General features: G+C 41.6%; 1 protein-coding gene across 11 annotated transcripts in view; it reads right to left on the bottom strand.

The window, feature by feature from the left end:
* Window positions 1-25,131, bottom strand: part of chl1b (cell adhesion molecule L1-like b) — a 712,521-nt gene that overhangs the window by 171,329 nt on the left and 516,061 nt on the right. For all 11 annotated transcript variants that reach the window (XM_043708376.1, XM_043708384.1, XM_043708378.1 and 8 more), the window contains one exon: window positions 5,053-5,257. In XM_043708376.1, coding sequence (XP_043564311.1) covers window positions 5,053-5,257 — 205 coding nt within the window. The remainder of the gene's footprint in view (window positions 1-5,052; window positions 5,258-25,131) is intronic.

The following is a 25,131-nucleotide window of genomic DNA, read 5'->3' on the forward strand; positions in this document are numbered from 1 at the left end:
AACAAATATGTTTCTTTAAGGACGGGTTCAGTTGTATATACTTTACACAAAGAAAGAAGCCATCTCCTCGACCTTAATCCCAGTAATATTTTCATGACTAACCAATATGGATTGCGCCAGAAAAATTTATTGTTCCAGAATCTAAGTTCAGCTTGATTAGTTAGTTTGTCCTAATGAATAATATTGTGAGTAATATCTTTCCTTCAAATAGAAAATTATTTGTTGCATTAAAACAGAGCCATAAATCATTTAATTATGACAAAACTTAACAGCCCTAAATGACTGTGACAAGATTACATTTTGTTATTTGACACAAATCCAGCAATTCCATTTCACACAACAAAAAAGCTTATAGCAAGATGAGAATTGTTTTGATTCTTTTTGTGAGGTTAATGGTAGTGTGTCATAACTTGTCTAGCAATTTGTAGAGAATGGAAACTCATTTGGTGCTAAGTTGCTCACTTATCATGATGTGCATCAGTAATTCACCATTACAATTGCAGCATTTGCCAGGCCAATTTTTGTTTAATGAATCAATGTCTTCCACACAAGTTGTTCTGATAAATATTATTTGATTAATTATGACAGCGATAAAATGGAAACTTGATATTGGGATTTGAGGCAATCATTGAACAGTGAGAGATAACCTGGAAAGCACAACTAAATCGGAGCAAACTGAATTATTTTCTTGTTGCTTTGAAGTGTTTGGAAGAACATACACATACACAAAACTTTTATCATGAAGCTGTGAAGGATTAGTTAAAAATATACGCTCTCAAATTAAACATTTGCCACAGTGGAAGGGTCTATTGCAGAGGTGGTGGTGTTACCCACTCACCACACCCACACACACAAACCACCTCCTTTCTCCACTTCCATACCGTCAAGAGTATGCCAGGCAATAGGGGTATAGTTAATGCCTTACGTTTAATACATTAGCCAAATATATTTTGGAATCAGCTGTATCAACATTTATTTAATACTTACATAGAACGTGAGCATCACAAGTAAAGACATAAAGAAGTGAAATATTATATTGCACTTGCGGCTCACGCAAGCTTACACATTTGGTCCAGGAAACTCAGTCGTGCGTAATGGTGGTACATGACTGGAATTCCACCATAGTGCAACTTTAAAGGCATCTGCAACTATCTCTTTCTCTTCTACTATGTTTGAATAGGCATCGTGAAAAAAAATTTAAATTACATTGAGGAGTTTAAACAATGCAGGTGTTTACATGTGGAGCATACCATTATATCATGGAGGGTAAATACTGATAGCATTATGGATCAATTTCATGATAGCTTCTCAGAAGCAGTGGCATCATCTCATCTAGGAGCCAAGTAGGAAGCTGGAAGAAAACAGTGAGCGAAGCAACAGCAGGAGGTGGAGAAGTTAATGCTTTGGGTGTAACCCTTCTTCAGGGCTGGGGGTGAGAGTAAGGTGGGCTGCAGATAAAGGGGCAGGGGTTTGGGTAGGACGAGGGTCGGAGTGGTGAAGTAGTGATAGGTCAACATGGGTAGAGGGCATCGCCTGGTTGATCGATGGGAGGAATGAATCTGGTTGATGGCTGGAAGGAAGGATCAGTAAGTGGAATGGAAGGAAGGGAGTCCGGAGAAGGGAAGGGAGGTTATTTGAAATTGGAGAGCTCAATGTTCAGTCCTCCAGCCTGCAGGCTACCCAGGCAGAAGATGAGTTGTTGTTTTTCCAACGTGCGATCTGATTCACTGTGGCGATGGAGGAGGCCGAGGATGGTCATGTCGGAAAGGGAATGGGAAAGGGAATTAAAATGGACGGTGACTGGGAGGTCAGGTCAGCCCCTGTGTGTCCAGCTGTGATGCTCGACGAAATGTTCCCTGAGAGAAGACCACATTGGGAGCATTGGATACAGTAAACTAGGTTGGAGGAGAGGCAGATGAGCCTCTGTGTCACCTGAAAGGACTGTTTGGGGCCCTGGATGGAGGTGAGGGAGGAGGTGTGCCAGCAGGTTTTGCATCTTTTACCATCACAGGGGACGGTACCTGCGGGTTTAGGGGGTTTGGTGGGGAGGGTGGGACGAACCCTTGCGACAAAGGCAGTGGCCCTTACAGAAGGCAGAGAGGGGTGGGGAGGGGAAGATGTTCTTGATGGTGGGGTCTAATGTGACAGAAGTGTTTAAGGATGAAATGTTGAATGTGGAGACTGTTGAGTTGGAAGGTAAGGACAAGGGGTCCCTGTCTTCATTGTGTTTGGTGGAGGGGGGGGAGGGGGAGGGGAGGGAGGTTTAGCCCAGTGGAGCGTGGAATGGAGGAGGTGCAGTGGAGGACTGTCTGGATCACAGAGGGGAAAGGCATGTTGTTCAAAATAGGTAAATCACCTCATATTGCTGGTTGCAAAGACGCTGAAATTTACAGAGTGGAATCTTTTTAAGATTTATGCAGACAGTGTAAAATGCAAAAGGAGCATATTCAGAAGTGGATTTTGAGATGTCCTGACATTTGTTATTCCAGTCTAGATGGAGGTCATATATCGGATCCTGTGGAATCCTCATTGTAGCACACTTCAAAGGAATTGCATTTTGTGTTCCTCTGGGTCATTCTTCTATGCCTGGAACCCTGCAAAAGGATCCATTTAAGTCAGAGAATCTGAAGGGGTCTGATGAAATTAAGGAAATAGAAGTTGCACTATTGAGTACATATACTGACTCCTGTGGAGCAAGTCCATTGATCCCATACTTAGCTCAGGTTTGCCATAAACACGACCACTTGAACAGTTACACTAGAACGACTGGACCTACTGTTCTTTCCCCTTGAGGTAGAACACCTCCACTCTGCTCTGGATCCATTGGTCCCTTTCTTTCACTTCAGAGTTGCAGACTCTTGCCATGCTCTAGAACTGATAACCTCCTTTCCATGTTCTGGACCCAAAACCCCTCCATCCCTGGCCAAGAACCTCCACCCTCCTCCAGCACATCAGACCCCCTTGCTCCTTCATGTTGTCTGGAGCCACCCCGGATCCAACCTTCACCTCTTCTTGATGTGCCTCCCACTTGTCCGAACCTGCCTCTCACCTTCACCTTTTCCAGTCCCCCTCCCACCTTCACCAGTCCCGCCTCTCGCCTTCACCTTCTCCAGACCACCTTCACCATCACTCAATCACATGCAGACCATCACTCCTCAGAACAACCAGCTCATCATGACTTTGTTACAATCTATAATTCCCTAGATCTTTGGGAATCCAAATAGTTTGTAAAATTAGATACTGTTCTCGTGTTTTTTTGCCAATTATTATCAACAGAAGGAGAGGTAAATTTGGCTGTTTGAACGTCAGTTGAGAAATGATTGGCCTGCTATATTGATCTGTCCAATGAGCTTTCATATAGCAGACAATATAAAAGACAAATTATATAAACTGGCAAGGCTATCATTTTAGAGTGGAGGATAGGAAACACGCGGAAGCTATGCGTGCTGAAACACTCTTGTTTTGAAGAGCATTCTTAGGTTTCTGCTGATACCTGAGCTAAAACCGTTAGATATCAAAATGGAGACTGTGGAACCTGCTCTTTATCTGGTGTAGGAATAGAATCTTTTACTTTTGTCCAAACCTATCATTTTTCCTTTTCTGAAACTCTGGTCACTCCTATAATGTGCCAATTGGCATCAGTTATGAGATATCTTCAAGCAAATACAAATATAATTTAAGGCTTTCAGAACTCCTTTTCTGACACTAATGTTGTCTACGGCAAAGACATTTCTCACAGCAAGGAATATGCAATAGTCAAATAAATGATATTGAAGAATTTGCTTACATGGATTATGTTGTTGCAGCAGTACAATGCATTTAGTCCTACTTCTCATAACACAGTTATACCTGCAATGTCCATCCCATTATTTCTAACTTCTGCACCAGGAAGGACATGGTATTCAGACGACATAATTAAACATTGTACATTTCTAGCTCAGCTGCACTAGATTGAAGGATTACAATGCCATAATTGTTTTTTAAGATTAGATTAGATTACTTACAGTGTGGAAACAGGCCCTTCAGCCCAACAAGTCCACACTGAAGAGCAACCCATCCAGACCCATTCCCCTACATTCACCCCTTCACCTAACACTATGGGCAATTTAGCATGGCCAATTCACCTAACCTGCACGGTTTTGGACTGTGGGAGGAAACCAGAGCACCCGGAGGAAACCCACGCAGACACGGGGAGAATATGCAAACTCCACACAGACAATTGCCTGAGGCAGGAATTGAACCCAGGTCTCTGGTGCTAACCACTGTGCCACCGTGCTGCCCACTTGCTGTTTCATTTGCTATTTCAAAGGTAGTCACATACTGTAACTCTTAGTGCCATCAAGAACTTGGCAATCACAACCTCAAAATAGATTAAATGGCTTTTTTGTTGGTTTGCTGATCTTCAGAGTATGATTTTCACTTTGCAAGCCCTTCTCTATTTTAACTGGTAATGTAATACTGGAAGTCAAATTCAAATTGTTCATGCCTCCTCCATTGATACTGACTCCATTAGTTCCCATTTCTTCATTCGGTTCATGGTCAAAAGGATAACCGAAGCAATATGAGAAACCAAACTATTCAATTCTTTGAGCTCTATTTGTTCCTACAGATCATGTCATTGTTAGCAGTATGTTTATGTGCAGAATCAACTGGAGTAGTTCAGAGATTCAGGCTGCATAATGGAAGATAACACAGATATAACATCATTACCCTCCCTTGAATTCTGTTATCTCGTTCCTTCTAAGTATTGCTCTAAGATATTTCAAATAAATGATTTTATCTCCTGGTTCATCGGACAATTGCAATGAAAATACTTAGCAAGCATCTTTAAGGTATTCAGTGATGTCGTGAATCTAATCTAAAAGAATGTGTTGCCTATAAATTGACATAATTCTGAAAAAAAAGTTAAATGAAAGAATCAGAAATTATATGAAATACTGTAAGCCATTGCATATCTACAGTCATGAAGAGTTTCCATTATTAGAAATTACATTGTATTAAAGTTTTTTTTTTAAGCTTTTTAAATTGATATCGCAGAGGATTAACCTTTACCTCCTTCTGGAGTCTTGAAATGAATGGGTCCACTTGGTGGTCCATCACCTTTTCTATTAAAGACCATCACGATCAGACCATATTCACTGTAGGGTTCCAAACCTGGAACCATTCCATGGCTCCGTTGTCCATTGAAAGTAAGGATGTGTTTTTCAACATATCGTTTTCTCCTCTCCAACAAACTTTTAATTTTCCAGTAGACAATCTGTGACAGGAAATAAAATGACAGCGGTGTTACCTACAAATTGACAGTGTGACAAAAAAAATACGCATACTGTTAATAAACGTTTGGAAGTAAATTACACAAAAGGTCTATTGTTTGAGCAAGCCTGTGATTCACATTAACAATTATTTATTTTTAAAATTTAGATTCCTTGTCACTGCTCTTGTTTTGGTGATGTGGAGATGCCAGTGTTGGACTGGAGTGGACAAAGTCAGAAGGCACATGACACTGGGTCCTCACCCAACAGGTTTATTTAAAATCACAAGCTTTTGAAACGCGGTTTCTTTGTCAGGTGAAACAGAGAGAGGTGTAGCATTCCTCCAATTCACCCCTCGAAGGAGCAGAGCTCCTGAAAGTTTGTAATTCTAAATAAATCTGCTGGACTATAACATGGTGGTGTTTGACTCCTGACTGTGTTTTGCTGTCAGCAGTTAATCAATTTTCCATTTAAAAAGAAAAAGCTGCCCAAAACTTTTCAGAGGATTCCAGAGCACATTCTTCCTTCTTTCTGGCATTCCATTAATCTTTATATATTCAAAAGAGGAATTAAAGGTTTCAGAAATAGAGTAAATAGCAGAGAAATTAAACAACCAATCCAATTGTACGATGCTCATGCATATTAAGGAAATAAATAAAATCCAGAGAATATTAGTAACATTTACATCATTAAACATAATCAAGATTGATCCACACAGGATCAAGTAACAAAGACAAACACAGTTTATACCTTTCAAAAATTGTAGCATTTCAATTTCTTTGTTGGGAATGAAACTCTATATTTTTTAAGTTATAGTCTTGCCAAAAGAGACACATTTTACCAAACGCTTATTATTTTGCACTTATCAGGACAATTCCCAAGAAAGACAATCATAAAGAGAATACAGATTTTTTTTTGACTGTGTGAGATGAGGGTGCTAATGTTCTGAGGAGTGTGAGACAAAATCATATTTTTCAATAAAAATTCAAGTTTTGTAATGCCAAATCACTATTGCTATTTTTTTTTTCAGAACAAGAGTTGTTTGGCAACAAAATTGGCAACATGCTACTCAAAATATAATCAGTTGCTTCTGATTCAAGGAAAAAGTGAGGACTGCAGATGCTGGAGATCAGAGCTGAAAATGTGTTGCTGGAAAAGCGCAGCAGGTCAGGCAGCATCCAAGGAGCAGGAGAATCGACGTTTCGGGCATGAGCCCTTCTTCAGGGATTCCTGAAGAAGGGCTCATGCCCGAAACGTCGTTGCTTCTGACTCAAGTAGATTATCATTTACAGTGACGTCTGGATTTCCAAGTTTATATGGATCTTGGCATCAAGTGTTGAAGCCTCACTGCTACTATTGCGAGAAAATACTGCAACAATTATGATTGCCAGTTGAAAAAGACCTTTAAAAGTAAAGGTGTGACCATCATAACTATTACATAACAATCAATCTGCAAGGCAACATTGGATGGAATGCTTATCTGAACTCAAATTGCACCAGTTTTACAAGCACTATTTTTCAGTTCAAGTTTCCACTCAATGTATTTGCACATCATCAGCATAGTACTGCATTACAAAAACTTACTATATTTAAGAATGCAACCAAATGCAGTTTCATTAACACTGCTGAAATTGGATTTGACACAACAAGAAATGAGCATTTTAGTTCATCCATTGTGAGTGAGCAACCTGATTTTGAATAACAGAAAACAATTTCTAAATAAAGTTAACAAAACCAATTGCCAACTACATTTGTATAGTAGTCAGTTTTTAAAATATATTTCAGGAAGTAAGTGATGAGGATCTGGAATATGCTGTCAGAGATTTTGGTCGAGATAAATTTAATGGTAGTTTCAAAGAGAAGCAGTTGAAGACAAAAGAAAAGCTGAGTGAGTGGGACTAGCTAAAATGCTGTTGCACAAGTTGGGACAGACTTGACTGAATGAATAGTTATCTTGCTGTGCTGTCACCAGTCTATGATTTTATGAATTAGAAGTCTGAAAAAAACTGATGAATAAGTTAAAATATACTTAATTTTAAGTCTCATTGAAGGTCTGCTAATAGTGCAATTAGTGGAAATATTGATTGGAAATGGGACAAGATCAGTTTTATGACCAAGACCAGGTTAGTGCTACTTTAAAGTAACAAATAAAATTGGAGACTCAATCAGATCTAGAATCATATGCACCAAGCATGATATTCACTTCAAAAACATTGATCTGCTGTACTTTTTTTGCCAAATTTGGATGAAATGGGACATTCAGTCCTTCAAGTTTTATTCACTGAAATTTCTGCCAAGAGTTGGAGGGATACAGGCAAAGAGCAGGCAGTTGGGACTAGTTTAGGTTGGGATTATGTTCACATGGACTGGTTGGACTGAAGGGTCTGTTTCTGTGCTATATGGCTCTTTGACTCTATGTTGGGTCTTTTGGTCTATGCTGTATGACTTTGCACTTGCTAAGGATGAGGACATCAACCAAAAACCTTGAAATTTATGTAAATAGCTCACACAACAGACAGGGCAGTATATTGTTATTGGCAATATTTACCAAGAAATTAACTGTCAGGACTCTGTGACTTCAATCCTAATTCCTATGCTGACGATCCTCTGACAGATACTTACAAACTTCGATTTTCTTTTTCATAGTGCATCAATATTCCATAGTGCAGTTTTGTAAGAAAACTGGTTTGCATGAAAAAAAATGGTCCTACTTTTATGGTATGATCAACAATTTGGTTCATTTTTTCCTCTTTGACATTGATTGATTGCATTGAGTATACTGGGATAAATTTCGAGCCAAATGAACTGTATGAATTTGAAGTTTACTTCTTCCACATATACAAGCCCCAAATTGATTTTACCTCTGAAAAACATACATAAATTGGTCTAGATTTTGCCACAGAAACCATAGCAAGTCTAATCGTGCTCATCATTACTGTCATGCAAGCTGAACAGCAAATTATGGTTTCTGTACCTGTTCAGTTCAGTTCAAAAATTTGGAAATAACTATTCAATTTGTCCTGCTCCTCCACAAGCTTTGTGGATTCAGCCTTACATTCAAGAATAGGGGTTTACGTATGAACTAGGAACAGGGTTGAGCCACTCTGTCCCTTGAACCTGTTCTATCATTTAACGAGATCATAGCTGGTCTGATTCTTCCACATTCTCATCACGCTAATAAGTTGTTGACTGCTTCCTTACCAAAATCATCAAAGGACTCTGTTTCCACCATCTTTTCAGAAAAAAAGTGCTCCAAGGACTCATGACCCTCTATAAGAAAAATTCTCAGCTTTATTATAAATGGCCAACTCACTGCTTTGAAACAGTGAACACGAGTTCTAGATTCTTGCATCTGTCCATATCCACTGTCCAAAACCTTTGGGATCTCAGTTGTTTCAATCAAATCAGCTCTTACTTTTCCAGACTCCACTGGAAATAAGGAAACAAGCTTGTCCTCTTGAAACAACCCACCCTTTCCAGATATTGTTCTAATAAACCTTCTCTGAACTACTTCTAAAATATTTGCGTCCTTTCTTGAACCAGAAATACTGTACTCAGTGTTCCAGATGTAGTCTCACCAATGCTGTGTATAACTGAAGCATAATCCCCTTTACTTTTGTATTCAATTCTCCTCATGAGAAATAACAAAATTCTATTTGCTTTCCTAATTACTTGCTACAGCTGTGTACTAGGTTTTTGTTATTTATACATTAGGCCACAAATGCTGCTTTTAACTGACTGTGGTAGGACTTCCTCACTGATGATAGCCTTGCTTGACTCGATCAAGGATTACCCTATTCAGACTTTGAGAATTGGCTCATTTATTGTAGCATGATATGGGTAACATTGGCTGGCCAACATTTAATGTCCATCCCTAATTTCCCTTGAGAAGGTGGTGGTGAGAGCTGCCTCCTTGAGACTCAGTAATCCATGTGGTGTAGGTACACCCACAATACCATTGGCATGGGGGACAGGGGTGGTTTCAAGGAATTTGACCCACTGACACTGAAGAAACTGAAAAATATTTCCAAGTCAAGATGGTGAGTGGCTTACAGGGAATGGTGCAGACAATGGAGCTTTCGTGTATCTGCTGTCCTTGCCCTTCTGGATGGCGGCTACCATGGATTTGGAACTGCAGTCTAAGGAGTGCATCTTGTAGTTGGCACACATTACTGCACTGAGAGTCAGTGGTGGAGGGAGTGAATGTTTACAGATGTTTATGGATGTAGTGCCAATCAAGTAAGCTCCTTTGTCCTCTAGTTGAAGCACATTCATTGTGTTTGTCACATAAAATGCTGGCACATGCTGTGGCATGACACTGATGCTATATAGTAAAATGTCTACCCCCTTGACTGAACATGACAAGCTTTGTCTGCACTAAAAGACCAGACATAAGTTCTATAAGCCTGTAAGTTCTGAATGAGGTGAACATGTACAAAAAGACAAGGCAGAGATGTTGTGAACATCTAAGTAGTGCAAAGTTAGTGAGAAGTAAGACAGCAAGGTAAATGTCTTAAGATGCACCCGACTGGAGATTGATCCTTGTCCTCACATGTAAAGTGGCCGAGAAGCAGCATTATTGGGCAAGTTGTTTGTGAGCTCAAAAGTCCAACATTAAAGTGGAAAACTGAATTCCAAGTTTGTTACACCTGTGCCATGATGATGTGGAAAGGCTGGTGCATGTCCATTGACAGCCTCCACAGATGGGGGTTGGTGCAAGCAGTCACTACCCATGCAGCATGCTCTGTGATGATGGGGTTGTTATCCAAGGACTAGAGGAGCCAGCAGTGAGATAAAGCTGCCAGATACTTGCTCAGAAGTTAATGTTGGGAGCGGTCACCATCTCGTTTTTCTTTCTCCTCCTTTGGCAAATAGCCAGCTGCATATAAAGAAGGGACATGAGGTACTAATGAAATGTTAATGCATGCAACTAGGTAGGGTTCTTGATGCTTATTCGCAAGATTGTCATGTTGCCACTCAAAACTTACGTGGAAAATCTTGCTGTATTTTCCAAATGACTTGCCATTGCTCGAGAACTGTGACTGTATTAGTCCAGTTAGGTATATTACATAAAAGTTGACTTGTTTACACTTTTAATTCATGGGCCTTTGGACAGTTTACTCCATGGAATTGAAATAATGCTTAATTTTGACAAAAGAAATCAAGTGTAAAGTATTAAGTTTAATTGAATGGGAAACAGACCAACTGTGCTCATTTTGTTGGATCCTATAGCATATGACTTGACTCTCTTTACCAACACTTTTTTCTTAATAAGGCAGGACTAATGCTGTCATATTAATGCTATTTGCCACAAATTTGTCTACTTCTGCCAACAAGCTGCTTTTCTGTGGATTGGCTCCAACTGCACTCATTCATCTTTTTGACGGATGAAAATGCATCCATGATCAATCTGGAACGGCACTGTCTTCAACTTTCTATTTTTCTTAGAGAGTATAAGAAAACAGTGTTTTTTCCTGAATGGTCCCAATACTGGATAAGGCCAAAAGTCACATGATACCAGGCTATTGTCCAAAAGGTTTTTTGAAATCACGAGCTTTTGGAGCGCCTCCCCTTCATCTGGTGAAGTCGGTATAAAAATGATTTTTCAACATCTTTCAGTTCTGAAGATACTATCACCATTGGTGGAGTGACTAAAATTAGGAGGGTACAAGGGTGATGGCTAAATAGTACTTAGTGAGAAATGGGAAACAGGCTACAGAGAAAATTAGAATTAATTGAGCACATATGACAAATGGAAGCTGTTCATTTTCAGAACGACACATTATTGAGTTATAGTAAAGTTGCAGTTGCAGAAATGACTGTGACTATCATTTGTTAGACTGCTGCTTGTCATCCATTCCTCATAGATTCTTCCTTGTACAATCACATTATTGCCAGAGAGGAGTCACAGAGCAGTGAGACTGCTATTATGTTTGTATCTGTGTTGTCAGGTTTACAGTGATCTGAAAGGTGAAGGGTCACTTGCTCAACGAAACAAAGCATTTTTTTTAGATTAGTTTAGATTACTTACAGTGTGGAAACAGGCCCTTCAGCCCAATAAGTCCACACCGACCCTCCAAAGAGCAACCCACCCAGACCCATTCCCCTACATTTACCCCTTCACCGAACACTACGGGCTATTTAGCATGGCCAAATTAGATTAGATTAGATTAGATTAGATTACTTACAGTGTGGAAACAGGCCCTTCGGCCCAACAAGTCCACACCGACCCGCCGAAGCGCACCCACCCAGACCCATTCCCCTACATTTACCCCTGCACCTAACACTACAGGCAATTTAGCGTGGCCAATTCACCTGACCTGCACATTTTTGGAGTGTGGGAGGAAACCGGAGCACCCGGAGGAAACCCACGCAGACACGGGGAGAATGTGCAAACTCCACACAGTCGGTCGCCTGAGGCGGGAACTGAACCCGGGTCTCTGGCGCTGTGAGGCAGCAGTGCTAACCACTGTGCCACCGTGCCGCCCACAATTACCTAACCTGCACACCTTTGGACTGTGGGAGGAAACTGGAGCACCCGGAGGAAACCCACATAGACACGGGGAGAATGCACAAACTCCACACAGACAGTTGCCCGAGGCAGGAATTGAACCCAGGTCTCTGGCATTGTGAGACAGCAGTGCTAACCACTGCAGAGCCGCCCTTAGTCTGCCATTATTTATTACATTCTCGGTTTGCATTGTCTCCACATGCATCAAAGTGGTGGCACAGTGGCTCAGTGGTTAGCACTGTTGCCTCACAGCACTGGGACCCAAGTTTGATTCTACTCTCAGGCAACCGTGTCTGCATGGATTTCCTTTGGATGCTCTGGTTGGATTGACCATGCTAAAACACTCAATGTCCAGCGATGTGCAGACTAGATGGTTAGCCAGGTGAAATGCAGGGATAGAGTGGGCAGTGGACCTTGGTGGGAAGCTTGTCAGAGGAGCAGTGTGGACTTGATGGAATGAATGTCCTGCTTCCACACTGCAGTGATTCTACCACTAAGTAATGATTCATTTAGGTCTGCAGGACCGCTCTGTGTAGTGCAGTGAAAACAGGGAGTACATATTTTCATCAAATATTTTCATCAAAATGAAGTGACACAGGGAATGTAAATTGGAGAACGTGGTTGCAAGACAGTTGAGGCATGGGAGTAATACTCATCACTGTACAACAGCCAGTGAAGGTAGAAATGAACAATTTTGACAAATTTGGCAGTGCAGCACATCCAAATCGGTTCCATCTTCATCTTAATGGATTTGTTGAAACAAATGTTTGAAGTAATAGATTGCTATTGGCATAAAAGGAAAGACTGCAGAAAACTTTCTATGAGCCAGAGGTTATCAAAATATCCATATGTTCAGCTCAGAAATCGTGGTCAACAGAGTGAAAGCAAGCCAAGAGTCAGAGCAGAGTAATGTATAGATAGAGTTAGTTCATTCTTTGGCACATCCTCAGACTCCTGAAGCATCAAGCATGATCTTTACTTCTGAAGAAATGTGTTTCTTCAAATAAACTTGACACAGTCAGAAATAGATCTCTTTATATTGTTGGCGCTCTTTGAAAGTGTTTCCAACAGACATGCATTACACAACAGTTAGGTTGCAAAACTCTTGGCAGCAATTGCATCCGTCTCGATTTCTGACAGTTTAAGATTTCTTAACAATCTTGAAAAGGTTAGTGAACCGATCACCGCAAATATGGCGATCATCAAATTCTTCTTAGACAGCACTGATCTGGACTTAGGAAGGGTTCAATCTGTAAATGAGCTGATGCAGAGTTGGACGAGGTTATGGAATTGGAAGTGGATAGTCGTGAAGACTGTATAACCGAGTGAACATAAACTTCACCCAACTCAGTATCAAATCAGGGACTGAGCTTGAGAGGAGTCTGCTTCAGTTTCAGATATTTGCTCAAAAACAGATGGAGTTTCATAGGAATGGAGTTTATGACAGAGCATGACCACATTGGTTTGATCTTCCCAATTCAGAGAGAATATTTTTATTGATCGACTGGATTTTGGCCAAACAAGGAGTATTCCAAATCAGAGACAGCTGAAGCCTTGAGAGGTGGCAGTGAGGAAGAGCCAGCAATATGACACCTAACATTTTGTTTATATATGGTTTTGTTGACGGACAACATCTATATTAAAAAAGGAAGTGACCTAGGATAGATTCTTGGTGACTTTCCAGAGATAACATCATAAGACCAGGAGCAGAAGCCATTCAGGTGAGACTGTGTCTGGAGAGAGAAGGATGGAACCAAATGAAGATAAACACATCCAGCTAGTTGACAGAGAAGAGCCACTGGTAGAAAGATGGTGTGGGTGACAATGTCAAAGACTGCTGGCAAGTTGATATTGCAGCATTTTAACATTACACACCAGTGTTGCATTGTACATAAATGGCCTGAGGCTCTTCATAATCAATCTCATTCAACAAAACGTCCAGTATCTTCCTTGAGTATCATGAATAATAGAAGTAACTCCAGAATTGATTCTATTCTCCAGCTTTTTCAGGTCACTCCTTGGTCAGTATATGTTCTGTTAATGTTCTCACTGTTCTATACACAGTAACTTCAGTTGCACTACTATGATTTTACTGATTAGTGTATGAAAATATTCCAGCAGTCATTCCAGAAAAATTAATTATTTTGGGCTTACATTCCCATTTTAAGATTGTATATTTTTCAAGTTGAGATTTGATTTCTCTTTCACATTCTTTTGTTCTTCAGTTCATTGATTATACAACTGGCCTCTTCAGCATTCATTCCTTGGCACTGTGCAGCAGGAGATATGAAACTGCTTGCTGCTGCTGTAACTTTTTAGTATTTATGTAGCTTGCACCTTATTTACACCCCAGCTGTGTACTCCCTCAGACTCTGCAAGCCAGGAATTGCCCTATTCACTTCAGTCCTCCATCGTTATTTGAAAACAAATGTCCCAGAAAGGCAATCAACCTCCTCAGTTTGCCAGCTGGAACATGGAGGTGCTGGTGACTGGGATGGTGGAAAGCAGGGCAGTGTTTTCCCTGCTGATCAGCAAAGGAGACCACACTAGCAGACAGAATCAGATTGGACTGAGCTCGAAGCCCAGGTTAGAGTTGTGCCATGTATGAAACCTAATGCACAGTGGTGCAGTCAGTACACTAACGTTCCATTGTACTCCACAGTGTTAACTATCACTCAATGCTACCTCACTCTCATTCTGCCACTCTACATGCCTCTCATGAAAGCTCATGATACAAGTTTCATTATTTGATGCATCATAGCCACTCAGTGGCACTCAAATGCCTCATTCCAACAAACTACTAACCCTTCCTCCTCTCTTAACCTCCTACTGACTTAATGGGGGCACCTCAACACCTCTCCTGCCCATGAATCAGCACTTACGACTCTTCCATCCACTTGAATCATTCTCTGACACTTCCCTTTTACCACACTTTAGGAAAAGGTGGATCTGCCCCACCCTGGACTGCTGTCTGCACTGCAGCCTGAGTGATGTACCTGTGCTCCCAGACTGAATGCACCTGACCTACATGAGCCTGGAGGCACCAATCCCTTGTACTGAAACCTGATGAGCCCCTTGATTAATTGTGGAATACCCATTGACTGTCTATAGTCTCTCTTGACTCCAGTAGGACTGGTGCCCTTCAACTTTAAGCCATGGCCATTTGAGGCTCATGCAGCATGTTTTGCATACAAGAGGCCGGTAAATGTTGCAGCTGTGATTTTGAAATAGCATGATGCTGTATAGCATTCACTTATCTGTTTGACTGCTGAGTCTTCCAAACTGTGACAAGCTGTCTGCCTGTACCCCCCCCCCCCCCATGCTAAAAAGCGATGCACACCATAGAACTGTCAAGCTCCAAGTCAGTGCAATGTAAGTGAGCTCACGAAATTAAGCTAAGACTCACAACGTGCGTGGATGCACGAGATGCGTGTGTCGCTGTGTACGAAGTAAACTGGCAGAAACAGAAACATCGGTGTTTGTGAGCTCCAAAGCCAAGTTAGGAGGGGCTGAATTGGTGTGGGAGTTAGTCTGAGAGCAGGATGATGAATGGCAAGGCCGGTAGTTTGCTGTTGCTGACTTGCTCGGACAGATGGTGGAGGAGTACAGTGTCCAGGGAGCGTGCAGGGATATTGTGGTGAAAACAGCATTGGGTAAATGCCCAGAGAACCAGCAAGCTTCTACCATCAGGTAACTACCCTGTTACATCAGGAATTGATGCTGTTGAATTTTTCAGGGAAGTAGAGGGGAATTGGGAGCTACACAGAAATGAGGCACGTCGAACTAATAGCCAAATGCAAATGAATGGAAATAATGTAATTGCTACTCATTAGTAAGATTCTGAACTTAGTGTTTAAAACTCAAGGGAAGGCAAAGTAAGATTCCTTTATCTTGATGTCAAGATTCTGATTTTGTTTATCATTTTGGCTATGGTTTCTCCCCCACATTTCTCTTACTGCTCAATGAAGCAAAAATTACGTTCTGCTCTTTATCAGGGAACATGTCTCAGTCTGAACTTTTGAACACCTCATTTACCTTCTCTCTGCTAGTAGACATCACTGCAGGACACAAATAAATACACTTACCCACCCCCCCCAAGCTTATCTGCAAAATGTCCAATTGATCTTTCGTGACTGTCTGGCATGAGGCATCAGTTTGAAATCGCATTGAAATTCATCATCCTGGACTCAACTGCATTTATTCTGTACCTACTGGATACTCAGCTGTGATGATGCACACATGCTATTTCTTTGAGTTTGAACCTGCAGCTTTCTTTTACTATGAAGGAATAAAGCTCTGCCAAGTCACATTGTCTCAGGTTAACATGGTGCTAATGGTGCGATCGCCAATAAATCCGAAGCGCCATCCATCTCAAAGGGGTCCCACTTCTTGCAGCAGGCAACATGCTGGCAGAGGAGCCTGAAACCTGAGTCAGCTTGGATATTCTTTGTTAAACGTAATGTAAAAGCCACTGTCTCCTTGCAGATCCTGCCCAGCCAGGCTCACACTGCAGTACATTTGGACAACTCGCAGTTTTGGGTCAGTGACAATTTAAAAAGGACACTAAGAAGGGGAAGAGAAAATACACGATGAAGAGGGTCAAGGGAAGAGTGTGCTAAGATTTGAATCAGAACAGGATAAAAGGCTCAAGGAGAAAAAGTGGTTCCATCCGAGATTTAATTCCGATTGCTCAAGCAAAGAACTGGCATGGATACAATGAACCACTCCACACTGTTGGGCTTTGACAATGTTAAAATACTAAAAAGAAAATCAATATATAGATCAATGGTCTTAGAGATTTTTGACAATTATATGGAAGCTTCCTGAACATTTTACTTTGGTACAAAGTAACCTTGAAAGTAAATATTTTCACAGCCTAATTAAAAAGGTGAAAACCATAAGTGTTCTCTAATCTTGTTCTAAACTTTCAATGCAGCTGATAAAGGTGCCTCATTGCTTAATAGGAGAAAGTGAGGACTGCAGACGCTGGAGATCAGAGCTGACAAGTGTGGTGCTGGAAAAACACAGCAGGTCAGGTAGCATCCAAGGAGCAGGAGAATTGACGTTTTGGGGGCAAGCTCTTCAACATTCTTGATGAAGGGCTAATGCCTGAAATGTCGCTTCTCCTGCTCCTCGGATGCTGTCTGACTCGCTGTGCTTTTCCAGCACCACATTCTTCAACATCATTGCTTAATGCCCAAAATAAATCAACATCTTCAACCTGAAGCACATTACATTTAAATGACAAATCTTACTTCAGCATGATGGAATTTCAGCTTTGGATCAATTCTAAACTTATGATGTATAAATTCAATTCCTATGGTTATTGAGTGTAAGCAAAGCAATATTAACTCACCTAAGCTGTCTTCTACCTATTTAATTGAGAAGGAGGTCAGATCCCAATTGTAACCCACACTTTACATTGTCAATACTGCAGCAGTGATACCATCAAATAGCTCAGGCAGACTCTGCAATTGCAATATGAACACACCCCAAGAGACTTGAATGGCTTTCTAATAATTGTCCTCGAGACCAAATGATTTTTGAACAAAATACAATTACACTGGACAACATTTTCAGAAAACTACTGTAAGTTGCTTTCAGAAAATCTCATTAACTTACATTTGCCAGAAGTTGCTCATGAAAGAAAATTGAGCAGAAGATAATCTACAAAGTGCTAAACATCAACGAGTTGGAAAAAGGAAGTGCTTTTACTGTCATGGCTATCTCCTTGAAGTGGAGAAGGGATTTCATTGCAATTTTAACTCCTGTCACAATTTGCAAATGAATCACCCTTTACAGGATTAATTTTTCACTTGTTTAAAAATCTTAAAGTGTTCTTATTTCCATTCAAGGTCAGAAGAAGAATTAGCCAGAAACATGAATCTTGCACCACTTATCCAGTCATTCCTTTGAGATGTTTACAATCGCTATCAGTCTTTCCTCCTTGATAACCACATCAGAAACACAAATTGCCTTGGGCATAAATAACTTGTTTGTCCTTCAACTTCACCTCCAAAAATTTAGAAAACAATTTTGTCTCGTGCAAATACGTAAGACATCAGATAATTGTGAGAACTTTGTGTAAAGAGAAATGTTAGCCACGAGAAATTTAGTTGCATCATGCACTCATTTCCAAAGCTTCAGCTGCAGTATTGGATCCTAAAACTACATGTAGCCCTTCTGGTGTGGATCATTTTTGGCCATTATTTTAGATACATTGCTCGCACAGGTGCAATGAACATTTGGTAGGAGTAGGCGGAATAAGCAAATCCTGATGTCAGTCAATTGTAGCACTGATTTGATTCAACTCATGCCATTGTCCACTGTGAATACTCTTGCCTATTCCCTCCCTCAAAGCCCAACAGAATCTGAACATGGACTGAGCAGCAGGATGAATTGGCCTGCATTAATAAAAATGTTTGGGCATTCAAACTGCTCAAGTTAACAAGGAGAGGCGTAGCATATAGTGAAGACTTCAATTGTTCCCCTTGATCAACATTATTTAAAAGAGAGCCAACAGTGTAATGCAGGATAACACACTGCTCAAGGAGTGTTGAGTAGGAGGGGGAGACAGACTTTCAAAAGAAGGGCATATTGAGCCAAGATCTTCAGGAAGACAGATGCGATCTTCAACCTAAGACAGGAACAGTGTGCATGACAACTTCTCTTCATCAAGGAGATGCCAAATGACAGCTGCCATCTGTTCTAAGTAGAGTAGCAAGTGCCGGGCAGAGTGAGGATGGTACTGTCAGTGGCTGGTGAGGAGACTATGGGTGTAAACTGAAGAATATCTGGATGCTTCCAGCTGAATCAGGCAACTTTTTAAAACATCTGACTGTTCATTGTCCACTGTTGTATGAGGGAGGTCACCAAGGCTATGACAAGAAGGGAAAATGTTGCGTTCTTTTTTTTAGTGAGAAGCAGGATTACGACACCTAGTTGAAAAGTGTGGTGCTGGAAAAACACAGCCGGTCAGGCAGCATCTGAAGAGCAGGAGAATCGACGTTTTGAGCATAAGCTCTTCACCAAGAATGGGTTTGGTGGGGAGGAGCCCAGGGGAGCTGAGAGTTACATGGGAGGGTCTGGGTCTTGGAGGAAGGTAGCAGGGAATGTGATAGGTAGATGAAGGTGGGGGTGATGGTGATAGGTCAGAGAGAAGGGTAGAGCAGATTGATGGGAAGGGAGATGTACAGGTCGGACAGTTTAAGAGGGTGGTGCCAAGTTTGAAGTTTGTAACTGGGATAAGGTGGGGGCAGGGGAAATAAGGAAATTGGTGAAATCAACATTGATCCCATGTGGTTGGGGGGGCCCAGTGGAGGAGGCCAAGGGCTTGCATATCCTTGGTGGAGTGGGAGGGGGCGTTGAAGTGTTCGTCCAGAGGGCAGTAGGGTTTTTTTAGTGCATGTGTCCCAGAGGTGTTCTCTAAACTTTTCCGCAAGTTGGCATCCTGTCTCCCCAATGTTGAGAAGACCACATCGAGAGCAACAAACACAGTAGATGACTTGTGTGGAAGTACAGGTAAATCACTGTCGGGTGTGGAAGAATCCTTTGGAGCCTTGGACGGAGGTGAGGCAGAAGGTGTGGGTGCAGGTTTCGCACTTCTTGTGGTGGCATTGGAAGGTGGGGGAGGGGATGTGGACCTAACAAGGTAGTCGCGGAGGGAATGGCCTCTGCAGAATGCAGATAGGGGTGGGGAGTGAAATATATCCTCGGTGGTGGGGTCTGTTTGTAGGTAGCAGAAATGGTAAAGGATGATGCGTTGTATCCATAGGGTGGAAGATGTGGTCTGGGTGGGGTGGAGGAAATGCACTGGAGGACATTACTGACCACGTGAAAAGGGAAATTGTGGTCCCTGAAGGAGGAGGCCATTTTAGATGTTCCATGGTCAAATTAGTCCTTCTGGGAGCAGATGCGGTGGAGGCAGAGGAAGTGGAAGTAAGGGATAGTGTAGGAGGCAGGGTGGAAGGAAGTGCAGTCTCGATAGCTATGGGAGTCACTGGGTTTGAAGTAGATTTCTGTGTTGAGTTGATTGCCGGATATGGTCCAGGAAGGGGAGGGATGTGTCCGAGATGGTCCAGGTGAGCTTGATGTCAAGGTGGAAGTTGTTCGTGAAGTTGCACACACCTAGCTGTGTCAGGATATCAGGTTTTCCCTGGTGCAATGCGCAGTAACTGTGCAGGCATCACTTTGCAGGTGCCATGTATGTATTCAGAGATGTCTTGTTACCTGAAGGGAACTGTAAGTCAAAAAGTAACATCCATGCCACACACATGTCAAGCAATGACCATCTCCAATAAGAGGTGTTACCATCATTGAATCCTCTACTCTAAACGTCCTTGGGGCTACTATTGACCAGAAACTCAACTGGACCTACCATTTAAACACAGTGGCTGAAAGACCAGGCCAGAAGCAAGAAATCCTGCAGCGAGTAACTCACCTCCTGACTTCTCAAAGGTTCCATAAGAGGATGCAGAGAGTCTGGCCAGCAGTCCACCAATCAGGACGCTAGTTCTGAGACAGGCAGGAAACCAACAGAATGTCTCAAAATGGAGATACTTTATGTAAGATTGTAAATTGGTCACAATATCTCATGGCTCTGGCTGTCAGATTCTCCACAGGATGGCCTAACCCATGGATATTGAGTCATAGGGTTACAGAGAAAGAAACAGACCTTTCAGTCCAACTCGTCCATGCCAACCAGATATTCTAAATAACTATGAAACCTACTCCCATTTGCCAAAATCTGGCCCATATCACTCTAAACCCTTTCTGTTCATATACCCATATAGATGCATTTTAAATGCTGTAATTGTACAAGCCTCCACCATGTCCTAGGCAGCTCATTCCATCTACGCACCACCCTCTGTCTGAAGAAGTTGCACCTTAGGTCCTTTTTAAATCTTTTCCTTCTCACATTAAACCTATGCCCTCTAATTTTGAATTCCCCTACCTCAGGGAAAAGACATAGTCTATTTACCCTATCCATGCCCCTTATGATTTTATAACCTCTATAAGGTCACCCCTTAGCCACTGACACTCCAGGGAAAATAGCCCCAGCCTGTTGAGCCTCTCCTTATAGCTCAAACCCTCCAACCCTGGCAACATCATTGTAAATCTTTTCTGAACCCTTTCAAGTTTTAGGTATGATCAATGATGCCTGGCAGATCTATGCCGGGATGCAGGAGTGCAGATTGCCATTCCTCCTGCCCCATCCTAATGCCAGGATGCCCTGTCAGCAGGGAGATCTCAGTCTTAGTCTCTTTCCAATGATCGAATAATGAGCCATTGTTGGTTAGGCAGCCTCTGCTGTGCTCATCCCATCCCTGACATGATCAGCCTGAAGGCTTCAATAGCTAACCCAGTGTACCATTTTGATAAAGACAAGAGATAAGGCAAATTGTTTCCACATCGAATCTTGTTTCAGACTTAGGATGGTGTCCCTTACTCTTCATGTTGACAATGACGTTCTAAGTGAAACAAGAGTGCCATGGCCAATGGTGTCTGTAAGATGGTGGGAAAAAGGAGACCATGACAGAATATCAGGAGAACCAATGAAAAGAATCAGTAGACAGATCAGTGGAGTGAAGACCTAAGATCAGACTGTAGTTTGAGCTGAGGAAAGAAGTTCAGATTGATGGGGCCCAACTGTTGTCAGGGATCAGAGTCACATTTCAGCGTGTGCGATTCCGCACATTTTCTTTTTGGAGAAAATCTAATTTTCTTTCTCATTTTTGACACCCCCTTGCCTGGTTTGCGCTTCAGGAATGTATGAAGTCAAAATGTGCAGCCACCCCCACTAAGGTTGAGTTTCCTATTTAAAGTGACAGATGAAAATCTGATTTATTCCAATGTAGCATTAATGTCTTGGCAGTGCAGGCTTTTGGAAGCCCATTAAAAGAGTATTTGTGAAGTAGATGGAAAGCACAAAGAATCTGGGACACGCTGAAAGGCAAGTGTAAATTGTTTTCATACTTTCAAATATCATTATTAGGTCATTTTTCTTGCAAAACACCACCATAAAAATCTGGGCCTTGAAGGTAATTTTCTAATGGGAAAATACATGCAGTGGAAAATGTCACAAAATACCCTGTCAGCCTGTACAATTGTTGTACGTTAAATGGCTCTGGCTGTGGAAGATGCTTTTGGTTTTGACTCTCTAAAAATAAATCTAACCATTTGTCCCCTGTTATTGGCTTAAAGGCGCTTTGTTTTCAAGTTGAAATTAACATCTGTCTGGACTTCCCAGATCTACTACTTCAATCCTGAACATTTGGATGAATTTCAAGGTCCAATAGATTTCAATACAATAGGATTTCCATTCATTTAAGAATGAATGACAGTTTCAAGGAGGTGCAATAACTTATTGTGCCTTTGATTTTGCTTGTGCTGTGAGGTAGCAGTGCTAACCACTGAGCCAGCATGCCAACTTAGTATTGTGAATTTTTTGGTACTTGCCACTCCAGATGGTCATTGATGATTAGTAATTGAATATAATTAATTTTGAGATATGTAAATTTTAGGACACAAAGCAAATCGAAGAATATGGATCTCCAACAGGAAGGTGTGAACATTAGTGATTCTTAACAAATAGTGCAGCAGGTTCGATTCTAGCCTTGGGCGACTGTCCGTGTGGAGTTTTCACATTCTTCCCATGTCTGCGTGAGTTTCCACTGGGTGCTCTGGCTTCCTCTTACAGTCCAAAGATGTGTCGGTTCGGTAAATTGGCTGTGCTAAATTGCCCATAGTGTTCAGGGAAGTGTAGGTTAGGTGCATTAGTCAGGGGGAATGGGTCTGGGTGGGCTACTTTTCGGAAGGTCAGTGTGGACTTGTTGGGCTGAGTGGCCTGTTTCCACACTGTAGGGAATCTATTAAATCAAGATATTTCTCTTTACATCAATCCTATTTGATTGACCCCTTATCCTGAGATGTGATTTGCTCTTGTAGATTTCCCAGCCATGGAAACAATTTTCCAGCATTCTCAGAAACCTCCGTTATACTAAATCCATAAAGTTCTGCTCAATCTTTCCTCACAGAACAGCTCTTTCATTTTAGAACTCATGGGCGACACGGTGGCACAGTGGTCAGCACTGCTGCCTCACAGCGCCAGAGACCCGGGTTCAATTCCCGCCTCAGGCGACTGACTGTGTGGAGTTTGCACGTTCCCCCCGTGTCTGCGTGGGTTTCCTCCGGGTGCTCTGGTTTTCTCCCACAGTCCAAAGATGTGCAGGTCAGATGAATTGGCCATGCTAAATTTCCCGTAGTGTTAGGTAAGGGGTTAATTTAGGGGTATGGGTGGGTTGCGCTTCGGCGGGTTGGTGTGGACTTGTTGGGCCGAAGGGCCTGTTTCCACACTGTAATGTAATCGTGCAATAGCTGCTTGCTGTTTTCACCAAACTCTTGTAACAACTTCAAGACTTCCTTTCTCATGTACTCCACTCGTCCTGTGATACGGGCCAATGTACAAATTTAGTTGCTCATTACTCTCAATGATTCTTGTTCAGATGAAAGGTTATTGGCATGAAAGGCTAAATCAGTTTCTCTCATGGAATCCCTACAGTGTGGAAACAGGCCACTCAGCCCAACAAGTCCACACCGACCCTCCAAAGAAAGTCCCACCCAGACCCATCGCCCCAACCGATAACCCTGCATTTCCTGTGGCTAATGCACCTAACCTACATGTCCCTAAATACATGTATTTAGCATGGCCAATCCACCTCACTTATACATTTTTGGACATATTACCTAATTTTCTGAGTACTTCCAGCATATTAAGCCCTTATTTCAGATTTCCAGCATCTATGATATTTTGCTGTAGCATTAGGAAAACACAATTTGTCACTGTTATGAATCTTACAGAAGCAACATGCTGGTAATCAAACCTCACTACTACGAAAGCCAAAACAAAAGTGTAAATCAAAAAAATGATCAACTTGTCTCTTTTTGTTTGGCTATCCACAGTAAAATAGTTGTTCATTGCGCTCAATACACTAAAACAAAACTCATTAACTAAAGGAAATGCTTATTCTTGAAACAGTTATCAAACCAAGCTATTGTTTCAGCATTATAGAATATCCCCTTAATCCCAACTACACAGTCATACACAGAAAAAGTAACAGCTCTGCAGAGATATTATAGTTTTGATTAAAAAAGAGATACAAAGGAAACAACAATCTGTGGGTTAAGGGTGTGAATTCAAAAGATGGACTGGGTTGCCCTCTCCCAATCCCTTCAATATCGTATGGATGAGGTTGGACTGCTGGCAGGCTTAGAATAATGGACAACCGTCAGATCTCATATTCACCTGGGAAGCAGTCATTTGAAATTTCTTCAGGCTCCACAAAAACATCACTGAAAGATCTTTCAGCTGGTTTTGCTTTGTCTCTTACTGATTGAGAGTCATAGAGAGAGAGAGAGAGAGAGATGGAGCGTGAGAGTACAGGGCGAGGAGGAAGGGTGTACTTTGCTTTTCCCTGCAAGCTGCTCCCATAACTACTAACATCCAGATTGAGAGTCATAGAGAGAGAGAGAGAGAGAGATGGAGCGTGAGAGTACAGGGCGAGGAGGAAGGGATGTACTTTGCTTTTCCCTGCAAGCTGCTCCCATAACTACTAACATCCAGATATGTAAAAATAAACATTTGGAAAGGTACATAAATAGGAAAGGTTTCGAGGGATATGGGTCAAATGCAGGCAAGTGGGACGTGTTTAGTTTGGGAAACTTGGTTGGCATGGACAAGCTGGACTGAAGGGTCTGTTTCTGTAATGTATGATCCTATGACTCTAACCTCAGTCCAGAGGCTGTTGCTCGACAAGAACAATGCAGATTCCACTACTTTTGCAAACATGTTTGTTCAGCAATCAGCATCATAAATTCTACCTCTTATTTGACTTAAAAGCTTTACTGGACTATTTTGTCACCAGTAATTGACAGATAATCCAAATTTTCTTGGAACTTGTAACCCAAACATGTCTAAACAGTTTCAAATTCCAGTTTCTCACAGGAATCCATATACACTTCTGGACTAATTAGCTACTTGCTGCTCAAAGAGTGAAAAACAATTCTCCCCGGCAAACAAGATTTTGGTGATGTAAAAATTTAGATAAACTAGTCACTTAGAAATGTAAATGTCGTTGGTTGTCTTATAATGAATCGGTAGTATAAAAATTCAATGTGACTGTGACTTTTCCTGCAATAAGCTGTTCCAGCATCTTGTGTGGTCATCACATCATTCAACAATTATATTTAGGTATATAATTGTAGGTAGATGGTATAGCTCAGTGGTCGTCTCTCAGCTGAATCATCAGCAGCAAAGAAAGCCATATTTCACATGAAAGACACCGTGCAAATCTCATGTCATTTATTTGA

This window comes from Chiloscyllium plagiosum, chromosome 18 (genome assembly GCF_004010195.1).
Source record: "Chiloscyllium plagiosum isolate BGI_BamShark_2017 chromosome 18, ASM401019v2, whole genome shotgun sequence".
In the NCBI taxonomy this organism is placed as follows: Eukaryota; Metazoa; Chordata; class Chondrichthyes; order Orectolobiformes; family Hemiscylliidae; genus Chiloscyllium; species Chiloscyllium plagiosum.